At 38.4% G+C, this 21,104-nt stretch overlaps 3 protein-coding genes across 23 annotated transcripts in view; all 3 read right to left on the bottom strand.

Annotated features, from left to right (window-relative positions):
* Positions 1 to 4,849, bottom strand: part of scrib (scribble planar cell polarity protein) — a 100,136-nt gene extending 95,287 nt beyond the window's left edge. For 7 of the 11 annotated variants that reach the window (XM_088072044.1, XM_088072045.1, XM_088072046.1 and 4 more), the window contains exon 1: positions 3,824 to 4,848. In XM_088072044.1, coding sequence (XP_087928170.1) covers positions 3,824 to 3,982 — 159 coding nt within the window. In that variant the 5' untranslated portion in view covers positions 3,983 to 4,848. Of the gene's footprint in view, positions 1 to 3,823 lie in introns of all 11 variants that reach the window. The other 4 variants (XM_088072049.1, XM_088072050.1, XM_088072054.1 and 1 more) reach the window with 2 other exon arrangements.
* Positions 4,850 to 6,797: 1,948 nt separating this feature from the next.
* On the bottom strand, positions 6,798 to 17,066 carry LOC121960459 (poly(U)-binding-splicing factor PUF60-like). 9 transcript variants are annotated; one of them, XM_042510156.2, is made up of 12 exons: positions 16,948 to 17,012; positions 16,296 to 16,392; positions 15,421 to 15,516; positions 14,748 to 14,837; positions 14,173 to 14,223; positions 12,909 to 13,070; positions 12,138 to 12,230; positions 10,796 to 11,009; positions 10,482 to 10,714; positions 9,739 to 9,871; positions 8,591 to 8,838; positions 6,798 to 7,482 (listed from the first exon to the last, which is right to left on the bottom strand). In XM_042510156.2, the coding sequence occupies exons 3-12, from the start codon at positions 15,496 to 15,498 to the stop codon at positions 7,183 to 7,185; spliced, it is 1,602 nt and encodes a 533-aa protein (XP_042366090.1). In that variant the 5' UTR covers positions 15,499 to 15,516; positions 16,296 to 16,392; positions 16,948 to 17,012; the 3' UTR covers positions 6,798 to 7,182. The 9 variants fall into 9 exon arrangements, with proteins under 9 accessions (XP_042366090.1, XP_087928181.1, XP_042366092.1 ...); XM_088072055.1 differs by lacking the exon at positions 16,948 to 17,012 and adding an exon at positions 16,893 to 16,923; XM_042510158.2 differs by lacking the exon at positions 16,296 to 16,392 and having other exon boundaries at positions 10,524 to 10,714; positions 16,948 to 17,066.
* Positions 17,067 to 17,928: 862 nt separating this feature from the next.
* The window catches only part of nrbp2b (nuclear receptor binding protein 2b), a 46,700-nt gene continuing 43,524 nt past the window's right edge, over positions 17,929 to 21,104 (bottom strand). For 2 of the 3 annotated variants that reach the window (XM_088072104.1, XM_042510775.2), the window contains one exon: positions 17,929 to 21,032. In XM_088072104.1, coding sequence (XP_087928230.1) covers positions 20,946 to 21,032 — 87 coding nt within the window. In that variant the 3' untranslated portion in view covers positions 17,929 to 20,945. The remainder of the gene's footprint in view (positions 21,033 to 21,104) is intronic. The other variant, XR_015775382.1, reaches the window with a different exon arrangement.

Below are 21,104 nucleotides of genomic sequence, written 5' to 3'. Positions count from 1 at the left end.
ACGTCTCGAGTCTGATCTCAAGTGCACAGCCGATAGCTTCATGTTTGTTTACATTGCGTGACAGAGGAGCATATTTAATGGATTCAGTGCGGACAGAGAGCTCTGATGTTATGTGATGCTAGATAATGTCCCACGCATGATTAACTGCACGTGGGTCCCCTGGTAAAAGCCTGTCAACTGGTGTGGTCCTGTTTAATAATAATAATAATAATAATAATAATAATAATAATAATAATAATAATAATAATAATAATAATAATACATATGTTTAGCTTAATATCAAACCAGTTTGCCTCACCCTAGCCCCAATTCGTCCACACTGGGTTCATTCACTGACACAAACATGGGAACTGATGCGCAAAAATGACTCGGGATGTTAGACTGGCATCTAAAAATAAACTGACAAGTAAGACCACACAGACTCATCTCTGACTTGAATACGCAGTGACAGGGAAGGGGCACACAAACGCATAAAGGCATTCAGCCCCTTACTCACTCATGAGCTCATTATGGTAATGTCGTTCGTCATACAGTTCGTGCCCTTGTTCCCAACCCTGTATGGGCCTGACCTCTCACACTGCTCCCTTCTCTGAAGCCCCGCTGACTCTGAGGGCCAGAGAGGGCCCATATGCTTTGTGTCTGCACGCTACGCATTCACCGCGACCACACGAGACAGTCTGTCACCACGCATTTATGTCTCCCGGTTGAAGCCAGCACCACACAGAGAGACTGAGTCGGTTAGCCGTCTGCGCCTGAATATTTGGGTGTCTCTGTCACCGAGGGTTTCAGGGGCCATGCACCAGGTACACTGCGGATATCTGACAGGTATGAGCTAAATGAAGGACAAGCATTACCTGTTTGCAGGCGAGCCGCATCAGGCAAAGCAGGCCTCGGTTTTTCTGCCAAGGAAAGCCCGAGCTAAGCTGAAAAAGAGTTAAATATTCAGCAGCTACTGTATGTGTGTCTCTGTCCATCTGTGCCAAAACAGTGAAGACAGGAGCCAAGTTTGTGTCCCCAGAGTAGTTATACACGAGGCAATAATTTATCAAACTAACTCAGGGAGGGCTGATCTAAAACAAGCACTCTTATGTGTAAAAACTAACACATGTCAAAGCAACGGAAATGTTTAAAAACAAAAATGCATCTACTTCTTCAAAAAGTAAAAATATTACTTATGATTCCCAGAGGTTAACAGGCTGCCCTGTCACAGGGCTCATACACATTTTTACTAATACATTTCCATATATATATATATTTTTTTAATGGATTCAGAACAGGATCAGAACTGAATATTTAAATAAAACTTAGGGACTGTTCATTGTTTATGAGAGAAGAGGGGGTGGTGCAAAAAGAGGGAGGCCTTTTAAAAAAAAATTTTAGTAATTGGGGAGAGGCTTATATTTTTATTATTTTGGCTTAGGGAAGGGGCATATAAGTTTAAATGGTGTTGGTCTTTATTTATTTTAATGCAGTTTTTTTAAAAAAAAAAAATTCCTTTAAAAGGTTTTTGGCATTTTTTGTAAAGGAGAAAAACTTCTGGTGATTTGTTTTTTTCTTTAATTTTTTTTTGGCAATTTCAAGAACGTTTTGGCTTTTTTCCCTTTAAAGTTTTTTGGCGATTTAAAGAACAAACTTTTGGCAATTTTTTTTAACATAATTTTCTTTTACAATTTTTAAAGAAAACATTTTGGCTTTTTTTTCTTTCTTAAAATTTTGAGATTTAAAAAGTCAAAAAGCATGCCTCCAAAACCATGTTTTCTTAAAAAAATAACCAAAAATTACACCATTTATCATAGCAAGACATTATCATTGGATTTTCACATTTACGATGATCCATGAACACATCATGTGTTATTATACAGGTTTGTGAAACAAAATTTTATAACTTTTCAAAAACTTCCAGAGTGTATTTAGATTTACAAAACTTTTCCAGGGCTGGGAATTGCTGTGTGCAAATTCCCTAACGTTTCCAGGTTTTCCTGACCGTAGGAACCCTGCTGTCAACACTTCGGCCTCTTTTGACCCTGACTTTGAGAACGATCTTCATTAGTGGACGTGCCACCTGCCCCTTTCACCACTGAGCTAAAGCCATGAAAAGTGAGAGACTGACAGTGTCGACCAGCACTGACCGGCCTATTCATACAAACTCCTCACAACCGCAGCGCATTGCCCTAATAATGAACAGTGCCTCAAACTGCTTAAAACAAGGAGAAAATCGACCAAGCAAGTGCTTTGTTCCACGGCTCTGGAAAGGAAACACACAGACCAACAACAACTCCGCTTCCCTTAAAATAAACTCTTTGGCCGTGCAAAGAGACCTTTTGTCATATTTCAAATAGTGGGTGTGTGGGTGGGGACAGCGTTTGCAGTTCATTCCACGCATGCCTTCCCACTGCATCCAATCCAACTGGCCAGTGCAGCCTTACTACAGGCTGCATGTTGTGTGCCAGCTGTTTTGGTCAGGGATGAACATGCAGCATATCCACCCTGCAGCCAGAGAGGCCTCTGCATTCTTAGTCCTTTGAAACCCGAGCAAATTGGCCTGATTTCTTTCAGAAACATGAAAAGAAGGCAATGAGCCAAAAAAATGACACAAAAATGCAATAACTTAGTAAAATAAATTAAAAAATAAAAGTACAAGAAAATTATCTGAAATTTTCTAGAGTACTTTTGAAAGTGCTCTAGAAAAAAATAATTCTGTAAAAATAATTTCAAATACATAACTATCCCAGTTGTAAATAAATGGACATTTTTGATCATATTATGTTGATGATTGGACTCGTGGTTTTGGCTTAACAGAGGGATGCCAGGAGCAAAAGCTTCTTTTTAAAAGATCATGTAAACATTGTATCAGTGTTTTTAGTTGTATTATATACTAATACAGCCTTTACTACTACTACTACTACTACTACTACTACTACTACTACTACTACTACTACTGTTGCTACTTTTGGGATTATGAATATTAAATATATATTAGGGGTTGGCCAATATTGATACCGATTATTGGTAGTTAATGAGACTGGCAACGGATATTTGTAACAAATATGCATTTACAATAAAAATCAAAATCTTTGTGTCAATATTCAGAGTTTGGAATATGACATACTCCAGCACAAAACTTTGTTTAAATGCCTTTAGCAAACATTTAATCAAAACTGAAAAGTTCAACATTATATACAACAAGTTCCTGGCAGCATTTCTTTTATAAAGTCAAGTGAAAAATGTAATTTAAAATAAATAAATAAAAATAGCTCCCTGAGGTTTTACACAGTAGAAGTTCCTCTGGACTCCATTAATCAGCCAGGCCAATAATCTGTTGATCCCTATTATAATACCTTATATATATATATATATATATATATATATATATATATATATATATATATATAGTAAGGTATTGTATATGCCAACAATATTTATACAAGTAGTGCTCAGTACCTGTAGTACATATAGTATGTAGTTCGTGTACTTGTAGTAGGCCGTTTATAGTAAATGTGTACATGCACACGTCAAAATTTCTTGCAAAATTTCCTAGTTATCCAATACTGTTACACCACTGCAGGCCAGAGGGGCCAGACGCATTTGCAAAGAGGCAACTTATCTGAGAAGGAAGTACCTGTGCAGGTGATATCATGCAAGCTATTTCACCCTGAGTAACCTTTGACTTTCAGATATGTGGATTAATAAAAGCACGTGAACGTGTGTAGTTTGACACAATTAAAACCAAGAAAGCTGCACGCAGGACCCACTTGAGTAAAGAGAGAGATACACATTGCTGATGGACACACAGGAGACAATCTTGGGTTTCCACCCTGCATACCTTTGGTAGCTCTTTGAGTTGGTTGGCATCGAGGAGAAGCTCCTCCAGGCTGCGACTGTAGCGAAACACCTCATCGGGGACTGTCTGCAAGTTGCAATGTCGCTTGTCCACCGACTCGACGTGGCGGTTGCAGCGCCACAGGGGGATACACTTCAGCATGTCCGGCCGCCGGGGGGGGATTGCGTTGCCGGTGCTACTGAAATCTCCGCATCGGAGGGTGAAGGTCGGCGGGAGAGAGGATGTTTTGAGGGGCTCCTTCAATGTCAAAAACACTCACTGCGATCCCGATCAGGAGGCCGAAATCCACTTATAGAGACACAAAAATAATCCCTCCGATCTGTTAGCGATATTCCCAGTTTCGGTTCAGATGTGTGCAAATATTGTCAGGCTCGTCCTCGTGACATCCGCTCCACAATCACGGCTAGCAAAAAAAAAAAAAAAAAAAAAAATGAGAACTCCCACTTGGCTCAAGTGTTGCCTCACTTCTCGCAGTCACTTCTTCACAGAGACGGGAGTTAGCTTGTTTTGCTACCGCCACATCCCTGAATGAAGCCCCGCCGCGGCTAGCTGGAAAAAACGCAGCCGATCACCGAGCGATGCACGAACAAGTGTCCCAGTCATGAGCGGCGGCTGCTAACACAACCACCCGACTAAACTCAGGGATAAAACACTACCTAAAAACAGCCAGCATAACCCACGGAGCGAGGCAGCAGAGATTAACCCGAGTATGGCTGCGCAGGGATGTGTTCGTCCTCACCGGTTGTGTTGTTAGCAGGCTAGTTAGCTAACATCGGCTAGCAGCGGAGCGTCTTTGTGCCCGGTAGCCGTCAACGAGCTCACTTTCACGGACTTCACGGTAAACACCCTGTTAACCGAACCGCTTTGTGTAGCAGCACCATCCCAAAAGATTTAAAAGAAACTGCTCACTGAGTGCTGTTTTAAAGCGACGTAGCCTGAGCAGGAGCTTCAGCAACAGCCGCGCATCCCTCCCTCTTGTTGAGCCGAGGCAGGCCGGTTTGGCGTGTGGGGGGCTGGGCTTAGTTTGAGCAGGAGCGGAGGCCACACGGAGCCGGAGCCTCCGGAGCTCTGCGGCGCCGCAGCGCCACCCAGCGGCGGGTGGCAGACAGCTTCAACCGCTGCAGCTTTTTCAAACCCCAAACCAGTGAAGTGCTGCAAAACTTCTTGTCACAGGTCAAATTACATTATTTTAAATTATAATGTCAGAAATTACTAACATACAGTACTTTGTTCTACTATGTCTCCACTAAAGATTTGTTCTTGAAACAAAGTTGTAATGAGGATATATATATATATTTACATCTAGCTATCTATCAAAAATTAAGGATATTTTGAGTTACAATTACAAAAATTAAAATTACAGTATTATGCTTTATTGTTGTTATATTAGCAAGGTTATAATGATCATGCAAATTTATTTCTCAGTAGTCTCTTTACTAAAATACAACCAGAACATACAGGAAATATGTATACTGAATTGAAAGTGCAAATATTTCCAAATAAAACAACTTCATCAGGTTAAAGATAGATAGAAAGATGTATTATTTCTTAGTCTTTTTATTAAGATACAAAAAAAAAAATGAGATAAAAATGGCCTCTTCAGACTGAGGTAGATATTTAGTGTGAAACATGCAATCGTACAATCATAAAAAAAGAAACTGAAACAATCAATATTGAGCTTTGGACATGTCTTGAATGCAGCCTGGTGTAAATACACAATAAGATTAGTATTGTAAATCTCATATTGTCTGGCACAGACAGTTCAAGATATGCTAAGTGGAAAGAAGTCACTCTAAATATTTGAAACTTTAGTTGATAAAATCTTAACTATTTATGCTTTTAATACTGCATACAAATTTCCTTGTTGTTGTGATTGTATTTTAGTAAAGACATTGCTGAGAAATAAATGTTTGATCATTATAACCTTGCTAATATAACAAAGTTTAAGGTGGCCTGACCCATTTGCACAGTAGGCCTACTGTAGATTTTCATTTTTTTCACTGTGACTAAAAATATCCTAAATTACTGAAGTACTGTATCTCCTGAAAATAGTGGAAAACCTCTAGAGATTAATATTCTGTGAACATAGTCAATAAGATGCATTATTTGATGATTGTATCATTAGAAAACCAAATCCAAACAGCCTACTCTTTGACATGCACCCCCCTGTATTTGCATCAAAATATATCTGTAAAAAAGTATAAGTGCTCATTATGCTTAACAACCCATTTTCAATGTACATATTTATAAATACTGAGGCACTGATGTGTGAATCACTTCAGTGTTGCAGCTGGAAACAAAAGTAAACGTTATTATTCAAAATGGCTCATTTTAGAATCACAATGTTTCTTAAAGAAATATGAATCAATATATTATTAAATTATAATTAGTATACACAGTTAAATGTACTTTATGATTCACCCCATCATCAATTAAGCCTTACCGTTATCTATAATAATACATAATTTATTTATTAATCAGTTTGTATTATCAATCTGAGCCTACGAACAAATGTACTTGTCCCTGAATTGTAGTGGAATTAAAGAATGAAATAGAAATAGCTGTACTCACACCATGCATCTAACTGTGATTACTTCAATTGTTTTAGTTTACCACATTTAAAAATCGTGTTTCTGTTTAAGTTAATATTCTGTGCATGCAATATGTCAAAAATTGATCTACAAGTTTTTCCCTCTTGACTCATTGTTAGGCTGCAAGATGACACAAACTTCAATAATTGCAGAGTAGCTAAATATAGTTTGCAAAGGTGAACATTGTCTTCAGAGCATGCATTAATAACAATGCATGTGCCACAAAATACAAACTGCAACGAAACTAGAAGAAACCTCTGTATAGACAACTAAAGCATTTGAGGACACAAAAGCGTGTTTGCAAATACATAAACTTCAAATGATTTTTTTAATTTATAACCATTCATAAAAAAATGCATCACACCTTTAGTGGACAAACAATAACCTTTAATCGTAGAAAGAAAGAGTGTTTACATGTCCCGGCAATTTCATGAAAGGAAAAAAAAAGAGCTAAAGCAGGAAAACAGAAAAGTGTTACAAGATTGGATTACAAAAACTTGAAACTTGCACTAAAAAAGGAGTCTTCACAGATCACAAAGCAAAAATCTGACATGTAAATATTTTGAATGAGTCCCTCCTGATGTGGCGCTTAACATTAATATCAACAGCAATTAAAAAAAAAAAGAAAATGAAGGAATAAAAACATAATAATTACAAGTTTCAGCGACCCGCATCTCTAGCTGCGGTGACTGAAATGAGTTTGGGGGGCAGGTTTCGGGTGATGGGTGCTGGTGAACCATTTCAGACACTTTACGCAGAGAGGTCACTGCTGTTGAAACGATCTTGGTCATACACCTCTGCGACAACTTTGCGACCTCCGAACCAGCGGTCGTTGAGGGCCTGGATGGCTTTGTTCATCTCTGAGGCCATGGAAAACTCCACAAAGATTTTCACGATGATATCCGCGTCCTCTTCTTCTCCTTGCTTCTCCTGGTAAATGATGACTCTGTTGACGGAGCCAAACTTCCCGCACTCTTCTGTCACCTCGCCCTCCAGGTCGTCGTCGATGTCCTCTGGTCCGACCATATTTCGAAGCACCATCACAGTAGACTGGAGAGGAACAAGGCAAAAAATGTAACCCTTTAAAGTCCACACATAGACAAAAGCACTGGGAAAAAAAATCAATGCATTTTTATGCTCTTAGGGCTATAATAACAACATTTAACTTTTTTTTTTTTACATACCTCCTAATTTTTTAAATACAGGCCTCTACCAAACAGCTGAGATGGCCATTCATGGTAATAGTAAAACAGAGCAAAACAAATCAAAATAACAAATCATGCACTGGCATAATGCTTGAAACATTTTAAAATACAAACACAAATCAATCTGTGACCATGAAAGTGGTAGTTTTACCAGCATTAATATTATTTCCCCACATATTTATAATTACAGTAGGCTGAAAATGTGTCACAAATGGTGAAAAAAAATCAAATTAAATTTTAATGTATTATTTTAGCATCACTACTTTTACCAGAAAAGGCAGTTAAAGTTTTTACAGCATATATAATACATAACATTAAATGTATCAATATAACAACAATGAATTATCAAATGATTTATATCTTAGCAAAAGAGGTCAATTTTTATTTAATTTGTTTTGCTTGTTGCATTTCATGTAAAGCCTCTTTGGGTACCTAGAAAAGTGCTCTGAGTCATATCTATTATTATTATTATTATTATTATTATTATTATTATTATTATTATTATTATTATTATTGTTATTATTATTGTTGTTATTATTATTATTATTATTATTATTATTATTATTATTATTATTAGAAAAGGACAAAACCAACTGTTTGGTAGAGCGTGTTTTTAAGAAAATATTTGACCCTTGAGCATTTTTTTTGGTACGCAGTTACACAAATCTGTTCAGTAAGAAGTGCTCAGGTCTGGTGTGATTTTTGTTGCTATTCATTTGAAAGAGTTATTAAGAGGAAAGTATTTAAACACACAGCGACATCTGGTGGATTTTCTTATCATAACAAATCTAAACTGAATGGCAGAGACAGCTCAACCAGACTGAGTTGAATTCAACACGTTTTTCATTCAGATACAGTGACTCAAGACGTTCTCTGATTAACAGTTGAGCAGGTTGTGAAAGGGTTAATGGATTAAAAAAGAAATTATTTGACCACTTTCCCCCAAAACTCACCTCTGATTTTCTTAGCAGTTTCTGCATCACCATGTGTCTGGCACTGCTGCCAGAGATGCTCATGTGTTCCTGGTCACTCAGCATCTCCTGTCCTGTACCGTCCTGCAGCATCTCCTCTTTCTCTTCCTTCCTCTCCTGCTGGTTGGAGCCGCCGGCTTGATTTGACAGGACTGGCGGCGAGGAGAGGACAGGGTTCACAAGACCGACTTGGGGAAGCACTGGTATGGGAGGACGCACTGGAGTCACACCTTTTAGGGAAAGGCGGACATGCAGTCAGAGACATCAAACGTGCTAATAACCACAAACTCTCAAAAAAGAAACACGACAGAGCTGACAAATAACCGATATAACATGATATTCTTTGTGACATTGTGGTGCAAAAACTGTTTTTGCTGAACTGGAAACAGAAAATCCCACAAGCTCTCTTAAATGTATTGAATGATGTGATTAAACATTTACATATAGAAAAAAAATTTCACTGAGAGAACGGTTAACGTGTGCTACCTGACAAGGCGACCCCTTACAGAGCATTTCAATAAGATAAACCTGACTGATTCTTGATAACCCTGTAATAACTGTAATGACAACTCTGGCATCCTTTTAAATGTGTCTGTATTTTTTTCTTTAACCTTTCTCTTATGTTTATTTTCTTTTTTTTTAATTTATTCATTTTATTAATTTTTATTTATTTATTTTAGCTTGTTTACCTGTTGTATATATAGATGTGTGTGTGTGTGTGTACATGCACTTAAGTAAGCACAGGCATATTTGTTAAGAAGGAAACTTTGTATGTGTATTTTTTGGCTCTCAACAGGAATGTAAAAGTAGGGATGCACAATCTTGGATTTTTTTGCAGATATCTGATACATAACAACTCATCTGGCCTTTAACTGATACCAGTATCGACATATCCACTTTTTTTCCGTGTCTAACTTTGGTGATCATTAAGACTCTTCTGTAGTGAAATTACTTTCATACATAGTTTCATGTCCACCGGAGTGGACAACAAAGTCTCTCTATCTTATCATGCATTGCTATTAAAAAGTGAGAAGAGTTTCAATAGGTTACGTTGTATTTCATATTTAGCTGTATGTTCTTAACAGAATTATGGAAAACAATTAATTGTTTTTATAAAAATGAGCACTCACTCATGTCTTGGTACACACCTGTGATGACCCCCGGTGCCTGGGCAGCCATGACAGCCTGAGGTATTCCCATTTGCTGACTGAGAAGTTGGGGCGCGGCTAACGCCCCCAGGACTGATGCGCCAGCTACAGCCTCCTTAAGAGAGGGGGGCCGAAGACATTAGGTAAGGGAAACACACAGAGCACAGCACAAGGCAGCACAGTCAACGATCACACAGCATGGCACAGAGTGAGCTCAGCCTTGCCTCTCGATAGTGAGAATCAAGGTCACCAACATTACGTCAGTACAAAAATCATCAACTACTCTTAGCAAGTCATAAATATGCAGCAATAATGTTAACAAACTTCTCAATCAAACATTCTGCAAGGAAAACAACTGTCTGGTTAATATTTGTGACTGAAAAATAGCTGTTAGTGTGTTTGTGCTAACTAAGAGAGAAAACTCTTAGTTTAACACCCAACCAGTGAATGGGAGGAGCTTTCATCACTTACAGTACTATACAAAATTACTAAATCTTAAGATTCTGTTTTTGTTTTGAACTCATTAAACTGGATTAAAGAGATTAAGCCCAGAATGTGTTATATTTTAGGGCTGTAACTTGACACTGTTTCAGGGCAACTACTGTTTTTATGTGATCCCTAAAAACTGGGCTTCTCCCAGTCACCTTCATAAATTTATAAAAAATCTATGCCCATATTATCTGTGCTTTTGGTGTCAATTCTAGCTAGATCTGGGTTATATTTACCTGGAAGGCCATTAAATCCCTTTGGAAGGGATTCATACTTGCCTGGGCCGTTATCTTAGCGGTGGCTGCCGCTGCGGCCACAGCTGCAGCAGGCGGCAGACCACCAGGGGTCGTGGGGGTCAGTAGGGGCATGGGCGGAGTCACTGCTTTGCCCACCCGTAGGTACTGACCCCCCAGGTCAAAGAGGTTCATAGAAGACACAGCGTCCAGGGCTGACTGAGGCTTTTCATACTCTGCAAGTGAATAAAATGGTAGTAAATAGCGGAGCGATGGCAACACAAAGAGCACGAGCGAATGAGGGCCCGCCAGCTCACCAATGAAGCCAAAGCCTCTGTGTCGCCCTGTGGTGGGGTCTCTCGCTAACGTGCAAGACTTGATCCTTCCGAAGGCCTCAAACACACTCTTGATGTCATCATCTGATAGGTCGGGGTGGACGGACGCCACGTAGATCCGATTGAAGGCGCGCGCCTCCTCTGCCAGCTGGTCAATGATGGGTTGCGCCTGACCGATGTTACTTGGCCGCCCAACCTATAGCACAGATCATACCAGCAGGGCTACTGAGTGAGGGGTTTGTAGAACGGACCGAGAACGCACTCCCGCAAAAACTTTTGGCCCTGCAACACTAACTTTCGATAGCCGCCGAGATTAGTCTCCTCCTACAATACTGCCAAGTATTCTGTGTTTATTACTACACTCTTTAAAAGAGCTGATGCTGCTCTGAGATCTGAAAAAGCACTGAACATTGCTTGCCTTTTTTTTAAAATAAATTTTATACTGGCTGCAAAGTACAAAATACTGACATTTTAACCTTCATCTTTTTCAAACATCCCCAACACTAATGTTTAGAAAATAGCTATGCGTGCTTTTCAGAGTGCTCAGTTTAAATTACCACAAATTCAAAATCAGCCTAACTGTCAAAGAGGTGCTCTGTCAGCTGAGCACCAACATAAACCTCATCACTGCACTAACTCTTTGATTTTTGAAAAGTTAAAATCCAACGCTATTTCATAAATATCTGCGAAACGATCCAACATGGAACCGCGGCGTTACTCCAAACCCCCAGCTCAGCCAGTCACACTGCATGCACACTGTGACTGGCTGAACTGGTGGCAAACCGAAAGGCGGACGCACGATCTCATTCTGCTGCTTCGCACCCTAGTCTTCCTCTCCCTACGAAAGACGAGCTTCTAAGTACGACTGGGATCTGTACTACAGATGGGGCGGCCAAGCAACACCAACCAGGCGCAGCCCATCATCAGCACACCTTGGACACAGAGCGACGCCACGCGCCGCTGGGCATCCATACTGGAACTGGTCACTTAAATAGCCTTGATGACATCATGGAAGCATAACACACAACACAGACAGACAGTACACTGAACACACACCCAGACATGCACACAACACACGCACCTGGGAACCAACAGACACAGACAAGCAAGGAGAGAGAGAAATGAGTCACATATGAGTAATTCCACAAGTCACTTCAGTGTCACATAAGCAGTTAACTAAAAGTATCCCAAGTGAGAGAAAGGAATCCACATCCCTGTTTAATCAAACTACATCAAAAATGCAGAAAAAGACAATATTTAAATGTTTCCTTTCCTCCATGTGTACCAAAGACCTCAAGAGGTACTCACATCTCCAACAACCTACCTTAATGTTTCGCCCCCCGAGCATGACTGAGTTCATCTGCTCCAGAGCCAGCTGAGCAGCCTCTGGCACATCGTACTCCACAAAGGCAAAGCCCTGCACAGTCACACGAAAGGCAAGAAGAACAGAACACATACAAACATTGAGGAGTTAGGCAGCTCTATTTGTAACTTTTAGGGCTGTCCTGAATACCATTTTTGGGGCTTTGGTGGTATTCAACAGTGAATAAGCGACGTTTCGCTGAGGATGGAGGTGGGGGCTGAACATGACTCAGGAAAAACTCAGCTGGACGCGTCTCATTTTCAGCGCTGCAACACGTCTTTAGCTTTCAATAAATTTTAAGCATTTTGTTATTGTACCTTGTTTATAAAAAACATTTCCCAAAAAGTTTGGTGTGCTTTATGCATGTTTGTAATTTTGAAGGGATTGGTTAAACACAGTCCTATCTTTGTATTTTTGCGAAAAATAATTAAATATGTGGTGGTCAATGTTGATATGGGGGACGGCTGCCACAGATAAATCTATATATGAAAAACACTGAGATCTATGTTTAGAATTTCTTTTAAAAAATAAATAAAAGATTTAAAAAAAAAAATAAATACATGTAATAAGACATACAAAATAACCAAATCCCAAAATTGTGAACCAAATAATACCTACCCAACAAATGAAGAACAAATATCTAAATAGTCGAATACTCTGGTCCAGCCCTTGTAATCTTTTGCATTTAAATCAAGGCAGAAAGTCAGTGTGTAAACCATGTTTAGCACTGACCTTGTGTTTCATCGTAACTGAATCCCACGACATGTCAATGCTCTTGATCGGGCCGAACGGGGCAAAGGCCTGTCTGATGGTGTCCTCACCAAGCTCATAGTATATGGAGCCCACATACACCCGACACATGATGGCTAGGGCACGTTGCCGCTGAGCTGCCACCTGCCAACCGAGGAAAACAACACACGATAAGCATTAGAGAGTAAAAGAAAGGAAGACAAACACACACACACACACACACAAATAATAAATGTGTATTTTCTACTGTGCTTGCTTTCCCCCAAAAATAGTTAAGAGGCCAATTCCAAGTTAGGGGGTCTGGACAGGTAAATAGGGTAATAATGGGATATCAATGAACAGAACTTTGTGGAAAAAATACTAACATGTACAACAGTTATACTGATGTCACCATTTGTAATTACAGTATGACCTCTATTCTGTTACTACTGAACAGACATATGGAGAAAAAAACACACTGAAGTGATTGACATGCACAGCCCTCACAAATATTTGGCTTCAGTAACTGACCTGTAGTCCAGGGATGCAAGTAAGGTAACAAAAGTAATCGTGGAGTTCAAACGAAATCCATACAAAGTCTTGATGAAAGCATTTCAAACTTTCTTCTCAAGTCTAAGGGGACGGTTGGCTTAACCACGGAAAAGTTGCTGTGCTCTTTACTGATGCCTAATAGTTAGTCTGTTTCCATATTTCATTCTATTACCAACAAAATATAACATATGCCTGATTCATGACATGATGGAAAGTTGACTTGTTCATTGACAGAAAAACTTGACTTTGAGATGGCCAAAAAGATCCCTGTTCCAGCAGTTCTCTCATTTTGGTCCATTAAAGGGATTGCTATCCCTCTTTCGTCCCATGCCAAGAATTTTCTGTTTTAAAATCGAGCAAATGCATATTTCTCAAAGAGAAGTGACTTTTCTCACATTTATAATCCCTTTAATAAGTCCATTTACAGCCAAAAAAGCTTTGCCTATCTTCTTAATAAAAAAAAGTAAAAAAATCTCATTGTGACTCAAGAAAACAAATAACAAGTGCTTCGACAATTAACAACAGTTATTAATCTCAGGGTTACTAAACAGGTCGCAGGTACATTAACAGTAAAAAGCCATGTTTTCTTATAAAATATGCATTCTTTGATTAGATAAAACGGCAGGGAATGTTGCCAAAGCAACCAGTAAAAGAAGGGTAACAGTCCTTTTCCATTGGGAATGCGCACAGAAAAATAATTTAATAATCTATTGACCGATTGTAAAGGTGAGAGAGGATCTCCAAAGCCCATTGTCACTGCTGCCATCTGAAAGACAGTAAAGATGAAAAAAGTGCTGAAAAGTAGGTTAGATATCCCTTAGCTTTGCTTTTTCAAAAATGTCATTGCTTTGCTAGATAGACAAAAGTGGTTAGGCTAACACCATATTCAGAGACTCCCGCTAAACAACATACAGTTTGGGGAGTTGCCTCCCCTATCTAAATTACAAATCACCACACAGCAATAAACATAAACAAGTCCCTTTTTAAAAGTGCAAAGCATTTAATATGTCAACAAAGGCCTTCTTGACGATCTTCTCCATCTGAAAAAGAGCAGAAGCAAAAGCAAGGGCACGCGGTCTACACTTGTGGGGGTTTTCACAGCATGGGGGAGAGGGGAGCAAGACTTCCAGGAGAGCTTTAAAAAAACTGACTACTCAGTCAAGAGATGTCTGTATTACTAATGTCCGAACAGCTTAAGATACTCTGTCTAAAAGAACAAAGACTCACAGACGACACGCGCATTACAAACTTTTAGTTTGGTAGCGCACCAAAACATTTTACACATCTCACCTGCAGGTTGGTGAGCTGTTGCTGCTGATGGGCGATGGTCTGCTTCACCAACACACTCTTAATGCTTTGTTCCATGGCATACTTCTTTGCCTGGAAAAGGAAAGCAAAAAAGCCATCATATTTTAGCTTCTTGTATGATCACTTGTAACAAAACTAAAAATGATAAACATTTTACAGTATATTTACATTTACTATTTCATCCTGCATGCCTTTTTTCCAGCAAAGGAGTAAAGATCCCTGTTAAACCCATGTACCATACAAGTCGGTTTGCAATATCTGAGTTAAAAATAAAATAAAAATAAAAAAGAGGTGTTTCTTCTAATGAAGCTGCTTGTGACATAAATGTCCTTATTTTATTATTATTTTTGAATTGTCGAAATTGAGTCTAAACACATTTGCGACATAATCCTAATGACCCCAGACAAAGCTGCACAATTTTGCGATTTTAAGTACCCGTAGAAGATAACATTCCTAGCATATTTCTACTTTTGTCATTATTTATTTGCTACTTTCTTTTATGTACTGCATTAAAAAGTGAAGAAAATAACCCGAACAATGTTTTTTTACATACAGTATGGTTTGAACGCTTGACACAAATGTATAAACAACAACCTATTAAAAGTTATAAAGACAACATTTAAGGCAGATGCTGCATATGTTCGGGGGTTCCTACCCTCTGAAGTGCCTCCTGCTGCTCTGGGGTGAGAGGCGGCAGGCCAAGCTTGGAGCCTGTGCCCTGTCCATTCTCCATCGTCAGAGCTTCACCTCCCTGCAAATCAGACACAGCAATTTATTTTAATAGAGCAAATCAAAAACCCAGTGACAGAGTCTGCAATAGAAACACCTGCATGAATTAGGGGTCGACAGATTATCGGCCTGGCCAATTATTGGACCTGATCTTTGGCATTTTGATGATTATCTATATGAGTTTTCTATTTTATTGATGACTGACAAAAATACATTTACAAAAATGTGTGAGTATTACACTCAATCAACACCAGGAAAGGCATTCTGCAATACATGCAAAGAAAGCATGCTGGGATATTTTACTTTGTAAAAGCTCAGGGAGCTATTTTAATTTTTTTTTTTATTTAAATTTTCATAAACTTTATTTAAAAAAATCTATTGAGTGGTCCACCAGCCACATTGGCAGGTGAACAAAAAGGTCATTTCTAACCCTATGTATATGATCGGTTATGATTAATCATTTGCTAAAGGCATTCAATTAAAGTTTTATGTTGGAGTTTGTTATATTCCAAATTCTGAATTTTAACAGAAACATTTTCATTGTAAATGTAATTGCAGTTACAAACATCAGTTATCAGACTCAACATCTACTAATAACTGGTATCTGTATCGGCCCTGAAACAAAATATCGGTCGACCCCCTAGTCTGCATATCAATAAATACATTTTCCCAATATGAAAATTCCTGAATTGCAATCAGAAGTAACATCACCTCACACAGCACAGGTTATCATCAAATATGCTAACATATACAGGACATACACCCGGATTTAAGCCAGGTGGGACCGGACAAACTCCTTACCTACGCAACCCGCTAATCGCTGGGTCCACCAGACTGAGGCAGGAAAGCCCCCAAGGGGAAGAGGACTGACGGGGAAGCTTTAACAATTCAACAAATTCTAGGGGAAATAAAAAATGCCTTCAGACTAACAATAAAAGAAACAGGCAGCTAACATTATTTTTGCATTGCCATTACAAACAGCCACCCCGTCTTCCACAGATTTTTAACGGTTAGCGTGATGCACATGAATGCTAACGACGGCTCTCATCCGGACATTAGCTACGTTAGCTCAGTGAGGCGGCAACAACGGCCTAAAATTAAACTTAAACCGAAAACGCGTTCATCTACATAGATGAAGGCATTAACTAGGACCATATTGATTACACTTCAATAACCATAACTGCATAATTATCACCAAAAAACTCTATATCATTAGCGAGGCCTGGTATATATTTAGCATATCGTTGATGCTAGCGAGGAGCTAGCTGGTGTTTGTTAGGCATTCATTACTATGGCGCGTGAAGCAAAGCTGTATTTTCCCCCGTGAGATATATTGTCAATTTCCAGGATATTCAGGTCAAATCAAATTCTAACAGACATCGCGAATTACTTACGCACCCGCCAGTGTAGCTGAAAAATGTTAATGTTGCTCTTTATCAAGGAATTTATTTACCGCAGTCTCCGTAACCGCCATGAAGCACACCTTCGCGGAGAGGCCCACCAAACCACAACGCTCGCGAGATTTGCACGGTTTCAATGAAAGGTATCGCGATGGCAGAACCCTCGCGATGACAGGCGGGATTTGGAGTTTTGAGCGTGATTACTTAAATATATTTTACTTTTAGATTATTTAACACCACAATAACAACAACAATACTACTACTGCTACTAATAATAATTATATTAGTAGTAGTACAAATTATTCATTATTAATACATTATTACAGTCTATGCTACAACCTCTCAGGGTTTAATGAAGTTAAAAAATAATGTTATGATCCATCAGACTAGGAGAATTTCAGTTGTATTTCTATTGCAAATGTTATAATTACTGTAATTATTATATTTTTATCAAATCTTTTAAATGATTAATACATAAAAAGATCAATAACATCTTTTACTATTAGATTATAATACAACAACAACAATACTACTACCACTACTACTAATGATAATAATGATAATTACAAGTAGAAGTAGTAGAAGTGTACAATCTAAGCTTTTTTTTTCTTTCAGAAACATTGAAAATAAATTGGTAAGAAATGCTCCACAAATTGCAAGAAATTATTAGATTTAGAAAATTATTTCCAAAAACAGCTAGGGAAAAATATTTGGGGAAAACATAGAGTAAGCTAGTAAAAAAAAAATAATAATAATAATAATTAGCACAATTACATATTTGAAATTATGTTAAAGAGCTATTGTAATTTTTAAGCTCTCTCTTTTTTCTTTTTTTTTTAAAAAAAGGTTTCAGGTAATTTTCTTGTTCTTTTTCTTTCTACTTTTAAGATAAGATCTTGCCCTTTTAAGGGAAAAAAAAAGCCGAGGTTTCGAAGGGTTATTACATACTGGGATATGCCTGAGTAGTGAACTCAGAACGACAAACGTTAAATCCTTGTCCAATAAAAATACATCCTAATAATTTCAGACACAACCAACATGTCACATATTGTTTATTGTAATGTATTTCATTGCAGTAGCTACAATATTGAACAAAGTTTTAAGTAGAACACATCCAAAGGCAAGTTTCATTCAACAGATTCACGGGAAAAGAAGTCATTTGACATAAAGTAAGACTGATATGGATGGTTTTTTTGTAATGTTTGCACAGTCTAAACATTCATTTTCTTGGTCATGTCCCCTCTGGAACTGAACTGTGACTGACAAAAGGCAAAATGCAAAGTTTCTGAATGGTCACAGGCTATTAAGACATGCAGCTTACTAGATCAAACGAGAGCAATAGTGGCACTGCTTTGCATTGAAATTTTGCCTAAAAGTAAACCCCTCTAATAGCCACAAACAAATATGTACAACACAGCCCGTTGTCGGTAAATGTTTGGGAGAATTCAGGGCTCCTGTCTTCAGAGACACACTGATAAGAAGGCTTGACACAAAGTAGATTAAGTATTGTAAGCAATGACTGTACAGCATGTTAATTGTTATGAAACCGCAACCTTACAGACCCGGGAAACGAATGAAGTTGGGCTAAATGAGTCTGACAAACAAGAGAAAACGGCTGAAGACCGATCAGACAATTCATTTTTTTTTTCTTTTTGCTGTCCAGTTTTGTAAAGGAGAAATCCACCCAAATGGTAGGCTTCTGTCACAGTGCCAAGTTTGGATTGTTGACAAGAAAATCTGGCAGAGCTGAAGGAGTGTATTTTCTATTTTGGTGTTTGTGTGGGCTGCAGTGCAATCGATCCCAAAGTTCACGCTGAAATTGTACTGAAATAAAAGTACAGTAGATCTGAAACTGGGAAATAAAAGCAAAATATTCCCCTTTTTTTATCATACATTGTTTTTTTTTGTCACCTTCAGCCCCTGGAAAATGCTAAAATCATACATTCTTAAAGATTTTTGGGTAGATTTTTCCTTTAAAACCCCTCGAGACAAATCAATTTCAGTGTTCGAAATGATCCTCAGATGGTTTTGGGATTTTCCGCAAAAATAAGTACAGCAGTAATATTTATCAATAATAATAAGATCACATCACCATCACTCACCCTCCTGTTTATAAAGAATTCTGACTTTACTTCACAAGCTTCCTGTGATGTATCCCGAATTTTTGTACACGAGCTGCAGCTCTTTCCAAACAAACACTGACTGCAGCGGAGAGCTTGATCACATGATCCATACGTTCAATTTACAAAGGCTGCAGCTCTTAAAGGAGCTGCCATTACTGGGTGTCCAGCTCATCTTTACATTCACACAGGCTGATTATGTGGACTCATGATCATGGTGAGACGAGACTGAACTCATGCATCTGGTGTTAAAATAAAAAGTCAGCCTGACAGCTTGTCAGATTCCAAATTGGAAGTTTGTGTTGGGTACAATGTATGGAAGTCAATGAGAGACATGAGTATTTGAATTTTAACAGCCACTGAATGCTTCAAACTTAAACACCACACAACATTTCCTGAAATAACAGAATTGAAATAGTTCACTTAAAATGTATCTGAATTAATTTGATCTTAATGTACTGTTTTAAAAATAAAATATGAATTTGAATTTTTTTTCAGTGGTCACAAATTCAGATTAAAAAAATGTCCTAATTATGGAATTTTTTTAATTAATAATTCTGGTTGCTCAAAATAGATTCAGATCCAATAATTCAAGTTGAAAGAATTTTTTTTTTTTAATTAATTTTTTTTAAAGATTTGGGATGACCAAATTTGACCAAATCAAATCTGGTCAAATTAAGATCTAATAATTCAAATTGAAATAAATAAAATAGAAGATGCTCAAATTCGATTGATAAAATTCAGATCTAATCATTTCAGTTAAAATAACCTAAAAAAAATTCATGAATCATTATATCCGAATTTCACCAATCAAATTTGAACTTGAATCAGTTTTTTATTTCCTGAGAATTGTATCTGAACCTTAAATATATATATATTATTATTTATTCATTTCAAAGATCTGAATTCAAAACAAATTAATTAAGATACATGTTTTTTCAAAGTAGAAATATTTCAGTTTGATGAATTCAGCACTATTTAAATTTTAATATTAGAAATTCAGCGGCTGATAAAATTCATATACCTGTTCCTCAGTTGCCTCCATACGATGCCATTTCATTAGTCCAAAGTACATTGCCATATCAGGCACTTTGCAAGTCTTTGGCTTTCAGAACACTTTATCAGGGAAAACCCTTAAGAGCACAACAGGCTAAAAGAGAGGCATCATCTCACTGCTCGTCACTGTATGTAGGCATGGTGTGTTTTATCTCGGGGAGAAGGAGCCTTCGGCCGAGAGCGCAGGGAGGTGTGTTAACTGCACGTCATAAAAAGCAAAGCAAAAAAAAAAAAAACAGGCTTGTGCAAAGCGTCTATCGTTCACAGTTAAACAGAAATAAATAAGTCGACTGGATGAGTATTAACAGTGCATGTTGGACGGAATATTAAATTCCTAAAACTGTAATAAACTGATGTTCTGGCTTGAAAGGGAGAGGGGCTTTAGTAAGTTACTTTGATTACAATTCAAAGTAAATAATCACCAATCAACATTTGGAGTGCAAACGAGGCTTATGAGCAATAAAACGTCCGTTTGGAAACATAGCTGCTGCGTTTTGTACGTGAAACATATCTGTTCTGAATAGTGGCATTATGGAAAAGTTGTCAGGATATCTTAAGGCGTGATAGCCCTTTTAGGCAGGGAGTTTGTCAATCTTCCACTGCTTTGTGGGATTGCTGAACACAGCCATGATGCCTCCGGCCCTCGAAACCAGAGGTGCCTTCGGTTCCTTGCTCAGCGCTGGCGTTTCCTCGTTCTCTCTGGGATGATTCACTGACTGTTGAGGCCCAGCATCCTTCTGTATTTGTCCCCTTTTTATCCCCAGCTGGGTCAGCTCCGTTCCCGGCTGTGTGATCCGCTGCCCTCTCCCTTTCTCGATCCGTGTGGTCTTCGCCCGGGCCCCTCTGCGTGGGCCAGCCGCTGTCGGGCCCCCTTCTCACTGTGTGCTCCCAGAGGCGAGCAATCGGACCCGGTGTCGGCTGATGGCGTCCTCCAGGAACCCTGCTACCTTCTCACTGTCCTCCTACACAGTTTAAAGACCACATATGAGTCCCTGTTTTGCATTTGCATTTATGAACAAATAATAAGATTTTAT

Source organism: Plectropomus leopardus, chromosome 21 (assembly GCF_026936395.1).
Source record: "Plectropomus leopardus strain MGB_pleo_1.0 chromosome 21, ASM2693639v1, whole genome shotgun sequence".
Classification (NCBI taxonomy): Eukaryota; Metazoa; Chordata; class Actinopteri; order Perciformes; family Serranidae; genus Plectropomus; species Plectropomus leopardus.
Note: the sequence above shows the minus strand (reverse complement) of the source record. Positions and strands in the feature narration are given on the sequence as shown.

Bases quoted from the DNA above. Each gene is read 5' to 3' on its own strand.
- LOC121960459 (XM_042510154.2), bottom strand. From the start codon at position 16,968: ATGGCGGTTACGGAGACTGCG. The intron at 14,838-15,420 runs GTAGGAACCCCC...TTCCTTTTCCAG, and splicing joins AGCAGGAGGCACTTCAGAGG to GCAAAGAAGTATGCCATGGA. The intron at 7,483-8,590 runs GTGAGTTTTGGG...GTTCCTCTCCAG, and splicing joins AACTGCTAAGAAAATCAGAG to TCTACTGTGATGGTGCTTCG.